The sequence below is a fragment of the Frankliniella occidentalis genome, unplaced genomic scaffold, assembly GCF_000697945.3.
Source record: "Frankliniella occidentalis isolate FOCC.00 unplaced genomic scaffold, Focc_3.1 Scaffold17, whole genome shotgun sequence".
Lineage (NCBI taxonomy): Eukaryota > Metazoa > Arthropoda > Insecta > Thysanoptera > Thripidae > Frankliniella > Frankliniella occidentalis.
In genome coordinates this window covers 3,351,956-3,360,036 of record NW_026267147.1, presented here as the reverse complement: position 1 = coordinate 3,360,036, position 8,081 = coordinate 3,351,956, and the positions used below count along the sequence as shown (strand labels likewise).

The window sequence follows — 8,081 nt, the reverse complement described above, 5'->3', positions numbered from 1 at the left end:
ACAGCCCGGCCAAGGCGGACAGCCTGGAGGACAACCTGGGCAAGGAGGACAGCCCGGCCAAGGCGGACAGCCTGGAGTACAGCCCGGCCAAGGCGGACAGCCTGGAGGACAGCCCGGTCAAGGCGGTCAGCCCGGCGGCCAGCCCGGTCAAGGCGGACAGCCCGGAGGCCAGCCCGGTCAAGGCGGGCAGCCTGGACAAGGTGGACAAGGTGGACAACCCGGTCAAGGTGGACAGCCCGGACAAGGCGGACAGCCAGGTGACTAAAATAATATAGGTAAATTCAAACCCAAACGTTTTCCTCTACTCTTAAATATGATTTTACTGTTTTCCAGGGGCACAAGGGTGCAATGGTGAAGGTTTCCAGCCTGCACCTGGCGACTGCACCAAGTTCTTGCGCTGCGTGGACAACGGCGCGGGCGGCCTCACAAAGTACGAGTTTTCTTGCGGGCCCGGCACAGTGTGGGACCAGGCACTACTCACTTGCAACCACCCATGGGCGGTGCAGGGTGAGTGCGCCAACGCGCAACCCGCGCAGGGTGGTGGGGGAGATGACGGCGATGACGGCTCCTGGAAGCCCGACGGTGGCGATGACGGCTCCTGGAAACCGGACGGCGGCGATAATGGTCAGTGGCAGCCGGACGGCGAGAACCAGGTCAACCCCGACCAGGGCGGCACCAACAACCAGGGCAACCCCGACCAGAGCGGCGGTGACAACCAGGGCTATCCGTCGGGCCCCGCGCCCGGCGACGGCACATGCAGCACGGAGGGATTCCAGCCTGACCCGAGCGACTGCAAGAAGTTCATACGCTGCGTGCAAGGCACACGATACAACTTCGACTGTGCAGAAGGCACTGTCTGGGATCAAGACGTGCTTACGTGCAACCACCCGTGGGCGGTGAAACCCCCATGTGGCACAGGATCGGGACCTCAAGGACCAAGTGGGCCTCAAGGGCCATCTGGTGGACCACAGGGCCCTCAAGGGCCACAAGGACCTTCCGGCGGACCTCAAGGACCTCAAGGGCCTACTGGTGGACCACAAGGTCCGCAAGGACCTCAGGGGCCTACTGGTGGACCACAAGGTCCGCAAGGACCTCAGGGACCTACTGGTGGACCACAAGGACCCAGCGGCCCACAGGGACCAGGCGGACCTCAGGGACCAGGAGGACCTCAAGGACCAGGAGGACCACAGGGACCAGGCGGACCTCAGGGACCAGGAGGACCTCAGGGACCAGGGGGACCTCAGGGACCTAATGGCGGTGGAGAAGGCCCTAGCGGACCTCAAGGACCTTCTGGCGGACCACAAGGGCCGGGTGGACCACAAGGACCAGGCGGACCACAAGGACCAGGCGGACCACAAGGACCGGGCGGACCACAAGGACCAGGCGGACCACAAGGACCGGGCGGACCACAAGGACCGGGCGGACCACAAGGACCAGGCGGACCCCAGGGACCGGGTGGACCTCAAGGGCCTTCTGGCGGACCACAGGGACCGAGCGGACCTCAAGGGCCTCCTGGCGGACCTCAGGGACCTGGCGGACCCCAGGGACCTGGCGGACCTCAAGGACCAGGCGGGCCTCAGGGACCAGGTGGGCCTCAGGGTCCAGGCGGGCCAGAAGGACCTCAGCAACCGGGCGGCCAGAACGGCACCGCTCCATGTGACAAACCAAAGCCACCACCATCCCCAATTAAGTGCGAGAAGGCTGGTTTCTACGCTCATCCATCTGACTGCAAGAAGTTCTACCGCTGTGTGGACTGGGATGGCGACAAGGGACAGCGCTTCTCTGTGTTCTTCTTCGACTGCCCGGCCGGCACCATTTGGGACCCCGCCCTCGACACCTGCAACCATGCTGAGTCGGTCTACCCGCCGCGCGACTGCAGCGGTGGCGGTAGCCCACCTGAGTCTAGCCCTTCGCCGACCTCCCCGTCGTCCGAGACCACCACCGCGGCATCCGAAACCACCGCGCCTACCTCAGAGTCCACCACTCCTGGCTCGACCGAACCCACCACGGCTGGTTCCACTGACACGGCCACGACGGCCGGCCCCGAGTCTTCCACGACGCCTTCCGGCGAGACGTCCACCGACAGCACAACCCAGGGCAGCACCGGCTCGACCCCTGCGCCGGAGTCTTCCACGACGCCGTCAAACGAAACCACGACGGAAAGCACAACGCCATCCGAGAGCAGTACAGACTCCAGCAGCCCCGCCGCCACCACGCCGTCCTCCACCGAGGCCAGCAGCACTGAGCCCAACTCCACGGAGACGCCGAGCTCGACGGACGCCAGCAGCACTGAGGCCGGCGCGACGACACCGCCGAGCAGCACGGAGGCCGGCTCAACCACGCCCTCGAGCACAACGGAGGCCGGTGCCACGACGCCCCCGAGCAGCACGGAGGCTGGCTCAACCACGCCCTCGAGCTCAACGGAGCCCAGCGCCACGACGCCCAGCTCGACAGACGAGCCCACGACGCCCTCCTCTACCGAGCAGCCCAGCACGCCAAAGCCACCCGCGAGCAACAACACCGAGTGCCCGGACCTGGAGGAGGATCAGATGCCCCTGATATGTCCCACGGGCTTCCATAGGCACCCCAAGTTCTGCGACCAGTTCTACCAGTGCACCACATCGGGCACTGGCGGCAATGACATGAAGGTCCTTGTACTGTCCTGTCCGAACGCTACGCTGTTCGATGAGGAAAAGATCCAGTGTCTGCCGGCCGATCAGACAACGCCCTGCAAGGGTGCAATGGCCGGCACTAGAGTGAGGCGACTCGTGGACGACTCTCCTCCTCCGGTGAGTACCACCCCCCCCCCCTCTCTCTCTCTTCTGTAAGTGCATACTAACAAACCTTTACTTAAATTCCAGATCCAGATTACCACAAAGAAGGAGTTGTGTCCGTCGGAGGGCCTCTTCCCCTACGAACAAGACTGTCTGAGGTTCTACAGGTGCAAAAAGAGTCCGAAGGGACACATACGAGGTACGTCTCGCGCATGCTTGCCCCTGCTTTACCTTAACCGAGTGTACGCTGCGATCTATCACACACCCGTCTCATGTCGACAGGCTACCTGTACTCGTGTCCCACGGGCTTCGCGTTCTGGGACGTGTCGAAGCGGTGCGAGCGCATCGGCCGCATCCCGCAGTGCAAGCGCGGCATGGCGTACGACAACCGATACACGGAGGCGGCCCTCGCCCCCACCGAGATGTACAACGTCGGCGCGCGGTAGGGGAGGACGATACGTCAGCGACGCTCGTCAGGGCGGCCTCGACAAGGGCCTCGCCCGCGGGCCTCGCGTTGCACCGACCGGCCCCCGGCCGCCACCGGAATCGAAGAAGCTCTGACGACCTGGACTGACAAAGAATTTTAGTGGTTTATTTTTTTTGTGACAAATATATTGACAAAGTGACGCACGCTACGACCGCTGAAGAAGAAACGGCCGCGCTGCAGTCAGATTTCTGACTCGGGCGGCCACGTTATGTGTTCATCTCCAGCGGGCCGTAGTGTCCACTGACATGGTGTGGTGGTGTACGAGCATGGGAAACAAGACGAGCCTTTAGTTTGCTCATATTGAGCACATCCGATTTTTTTCTCTCAACATTTGGCCGATCTAGGAGTAGTGTGGTATTACTCTTTTACGATATGGCAATTTGTTAATCTATTTAGAATTAGTGGCGCAATGCACAGTGATATGAATACTCAATAAAACTGAAGGTGTTAGTGTTAAGGACTTCAACAACATGACTAAGATAAACAAAGACATTGATATTTGAGTAATTAAGAGCCAGATTTTATAAACATTTAACTTATTTTTTTTACATTGACAGCTTTTATACACTGGCTGCATTGTAGCAAAGTAGTTCTACTAAGCACATTTTATGCTCTGAATACCAGCCATTGACAAATGTGATCCGATTTATTTAAAATAAACAACTCTAGGCTAGGAAAGTAATTTTAGAAGTAAACAGAAATTTGTGGGCCTCTCATTCAGCAAAACCAAAACGTATTCCGTTTTGAAGAATTAGGGATTGCATTATCATGTGTCTGTGATCTGCTTAGCACAATTTTGTTTTATAAGTACGATTAAAACACCACAAATTTTTAAAACGAAACCTGGAATAGAGAGAACGGTTATAAAAAGGTTTCGAAAGTAAAATATCTATTTCAAAAAAGTGTTGTTTTAATAGTGAAATCTACGCTTCTAAAATATATGCTTATAAATTTATTATCTTGAAAGACATTACCTGAGATGAGAGAGCCGTGATGTGTAAATGCGACTGGTTGTATATAATCTCCATGAGTGTATGAGTACTGAGTGCGAGAGTGAATGCAAGAGACTGTTCTGTTACTTTGATTACAAATAAAGATTTTTAGAATTTAAATTGACACCTTGTCCAGCAGCTTCTTTTTCATGACCCATGCCGCACACACCAATGATATAAGAAAATGTAAAATAAAATTAAATTCAGAACGCCGGTACTCGAACCCGCGGCGCCACGCACGCGCGCGCAAGCCCGGCCTCGACCGCGCGTGAGGTGTAAACCCCGTGGGTGTAACAGCCCCGCGCGGCTGACGCGGCCAAACAACAGCCGCAGCGCGCGCGTTGCGCCGCCGTGAAACTGCTGCACTTTTGGGACGCGGGGCTGCCTCCGCGCGGCGAGCACGCCTCGACGGCCACCTCTCGCTCGCACTCGCACGTGTTATATGCTGACGCCCGCACTGCGGCGCACGGCGGCCGCCCACCGCGGGGCCGCGAGCCACGGCGCGGCGCTTTAGTGCGCACGGAGAGGCCGACGCGGAGCATGCGACCGCCGCCATGGCCGCCAACAAGCTCGACTACTCCCGGCTGCTCGACGACGAGTTCCTGAACCGCACCCCGGAGCGAGGCCGGGGCTGCGCCGTGTCGCGGGGCGCCGCGGAGGTGCTGGGCCTCCAGGGCAACCTACCCGCGGACGACGGCTGGAGCGGGCCTTCGCGTGTCACCGTGTTCCTCTACGGCGCCGCCATGGCCGCCGCCGTGCTCATCTCCATCATATTCGCCCTGCTCCTGGTGCACGCGCACCAGGAAGGCGTCCAGCGCCTGCAGACCCTCGGCATGCCCTTCGCGCAGCGCCTTACCATGGACAACGAGTCGCTTCTCGACACGGAAAACGAGTTGCCTATCGACGCAGACGAGGAGTCGATTCTCGACACGTCACCCTCTCCCACGGGCGATGCCCACGATTACGCGGAGGACTATAACTACGACGACGACCCACACGAGCATGATCACGGAGAAGATCACGATCACAATGTGCACGGTGCCGCCGATGAGACCGAACACCATATCGCTCTCGCGGGAGGGTTCGAGGACGCCGATGAAGACCACGATCATCCGCAGGGACTGCACGAGCACGTGAACCCGGGTGACGTGGTCATGGAGGACCACCACATCGTTCCGGCAGGTAAGTCGCAAACAGCACCCACCACCACGGCCCGCGGCCTCCAAAAAATGTAGTGCAGCTTGCTTCACACGGGGGGTCCTTTCGAAGGTGATCCGGAGCCCCCCGAGTACGTGCTGCTGCTGTGCCTGCCAATCAAGGGAGCAGCGCAGGCCAACGCGACGAACATCACAGAGTCCACGCTCCACCTGAGCCGCGCGCAGCGCGACGTGGTGCACTCCGTGGTGGAGTACGTGTCCGAGGCCGCGCAGTGCCACCTCATCGTGCTGCAGGGGGTGGGGGAGGAGGCCCAGGTGAACGCCACGACACAGGCGCCGGTCAACGGAACGGCGCCCAAGATCATCGGGTTCAACACGGGGTGAGTGATTCAATAACACACCCCTAAACGCGCGTGACTACGCCCCTAGTGCTAACGCACGCCTCGTGCACTGGACAGATGCGGAGCCCCGGAGGACGCGGACGACGAGCTGGTAGGGGCCGAGGCCGACGGCCACTTCGTCCTCACCACCGGGCGCACCCTCCCCGTCATACGCTGGGACGCGGCGTCGCTGTTCGCCAACTCCCCGCTGACCTCCGTGTGGCGGAACCTGCGCACGCGCCGGGCCGCGGGGGCGTCGTCATCGCCCACCTCCGCCGCGGCCTCGGCGGCGGGCCCGGACCTCCTAGGGGTGTCCGCCAGGGTGCAGCTCCTGTGGCGGTACGCCGGGCTTTCCGTGGACCTCGGTGCATCCTCTGACAAAGCGCTCAAGGTGCAAGCATGGCCCTACCCCCACGCCGTCTTTTATCGCCAAGTTCATATTCGCCATCCGGTACTGATAACCGCCTTAATTGCTCACAGGCGCTGAGCGTCTTCAACCGCTCCGATACGACCCACGTCTACCTGGAGACGACGCGAGCGGTGCTGCTCGCGGCGCCCCAGACCTGCAACGCCGTCGTGTTCGACCTCATCAAAGCCATCAGCAGCGACGCAGCGGACGGCACCACGCAAGCACAGGTACTGCAATCGCACAAATCACTTTAAATAGGTTACCTCGCGTTACTTTGAACTCATTATGTGTTTTGTGGCAGGCCGAACACTACGACGTTGCGGACGTGAAGGTGTTCGACGACGTCCTGAACGCGTACTGCCGTGGCAACCGACGTCACGCACGCTCCGTCAACGACACCGATGGTACTACCACGACGACAGAGGCCAGCCCTGCGACGGCTGCCCCCTCAACGGAGACGCCATCCTCGACGACGGTCACTTCCACTTCGGTTGCCGCGACTTCCATCGCACGGCCCTCCACCAGGCCGCGGCCCGCCCGGGCGAGGACGGCCTTCAACATGCTCCGGCCAGGCCCACCGGTGCCCCAAACCACCCCGGAGCCGGTGGACATCCGGGTGGACACGACTCGTTGCAGGGGAAACCTAGTGGCCATCTCGCTGGCGTAGCACTTATCTATTCTATATTTATTTTTGTACAGTACGAGCTAAGAATAAAATTGTAAATATCCCATTGAGGTCGGTTGCTGTCTTTGACCTGCACCGCCGCGACGACTCAGTCCATGACGGACGACGCCGAGCTGGCGACAGACGGTGGGCCCCGCCCGCGGAGCCGGCGGTCCAGGAGCTTGAACTGGAGGCCCAGCCACTGCTCGTACCAGCGCAGCGCGCCGCTCCACAGGTAGTACTCGAGCGCTGCAAAGCACGGCCTGCCCGGTACGGTACCGCGCCGCGGGGGTAGGCCACCCATTCAGCCCGCCGGCCCGCCGTTGCGCCAGGCAGCCACCCCGCCGTGCTGCCCGCTGGGTGGCCTACCCTCCGTCGCGCGGGGGCTCCCCGTCCAGGGCCGAGCTGACCTACCTATGACGATGCCGGCGAAGAAGGCGTACACGAGCGCAGAGTACACGCCAGAGTACAGCACGAGAAGGTAGGTGGCGACGACGGCGTCCGAGACGTCACCCAGGAGGTCCGCGGCCGTGAGCAGCAGCGCGGGCAGCGACAGCCAACGGCGGCCCTGGAACAGGCGAGGAAGTTAATAACTGTATCTCAGCAGCGGGAAAGAAGAACAGAACGAGTTCGAGGGAAGCGCGCTTGCCCCTTCCGTCCAGTCTCACTCTTGCACCTACTTACACACCAGGACGGCCTCCCTCCGTACCCACCGTGAGGACGGCGACGAGGACCAGCAGGCAGGTGGCGGCCGAGACGTAGGCGTGCGCTCCGCCCAGACCTAGGGTCACGTGCACGCCTAGAGCGGGCTGTGCGGCCCGCCGGGGCTCGGCGCCGCCCCAGTCCGCCGCGCAGCCCGCCCCCCGCCGCGCTCACCTGGCCGCGAGAAGCGCTGCGGCTGCGCGCCGGCCCGCGTGAAGCTGCCGTCGTGCCGGAGCACCCAGTCGCTGCGGCCGCGGGCGGCGCCGTGGACGTTGATCACCTGCGCACCAAGAATATGTTAGTAAATTTCGTAGTGGATATGACAAAACGACTAGGGTTGTCCGCTAGACGCGGCCAGTGTCGATAGAGGCGGAAAGTCCGAGGTAGAAGGGTAATCAAAGGGTACCCAATGGGTAATCCAGGGGTGATCCAGGCGGTAAATCGGGAGTGAACCAGGGATAAACGAGGGGTGATCCTAGTGACACGCCTTGTCCGTCGTACACAAGATTTCCTTCT

General features: G+C 61.0%; 2 protein-coding genes and 1 long non-coding RNA gene across 3 annotated transcripts; 2 read left to right on the top strand and 1 right to left on the bottom strand.

Moving 5' to 3' along the window:
- Positions 1 to 4: 4 nt before the first annotated feature.
- Positions 5 to 4,377, top strand: LOC113206937 (collagen alpha-1(I) chain-like; the record flags this gene model as incomplete). The annotated part of the gene is made up of 4 exons (XM_052264296.1): positions 5 to 257; positions 334 to 2,789; positions 2,862 to 2,973; positions 3,057 to 4,377. Coding segments are annotated over 4 exons (2,985 nt in total), but the record flags the coding sequence as incomplete, so codon positions are not given.
- A 374-nt stretch (positions 4,378 to 4,751) lies between these two features.
- LOC127748878 (uncharacterized) lies at positions 4,752 to 6,934 on the top strand. The gene is made up of 5 exons (XM_052264253.1): positions 4,752 to 5,435; positions 5,523 to 5,790; positions 5,869 to 6,181; positions 6,271 to 6,426; positions 6,501 to 6,934. The coding sequence occupies exons 1-5, from the start codon at positions 4,808 to 4,810 to the stop codon at positions 6,864 to 6,866; spliced, it is 1,731 nt and encodes a 576-aa protein (XP_052120213.1). The 5' UTR covers positions 4,752 to 4,807; the 3' UTR covers positions 6,867 to 6,934.
- Positions 6,904 to 7,657, bottom strand: LOC113206940 (uncharacterized). The gene is made up of 3 exons (XR_008010829.1): positions 7,577 to 7,657; positions 7,278 to 7,431; positions 6,904 to 7,112 (listed from the first exon to the last, which is right to left on the bottom strand). It is a non-coding gene; the product is annotated as an uncharacterized LOC113206940 (long non-coding RNA).
- Between the last annotated feature and the right edge of the window lie 424 nt (positions 7,658 to 8,081).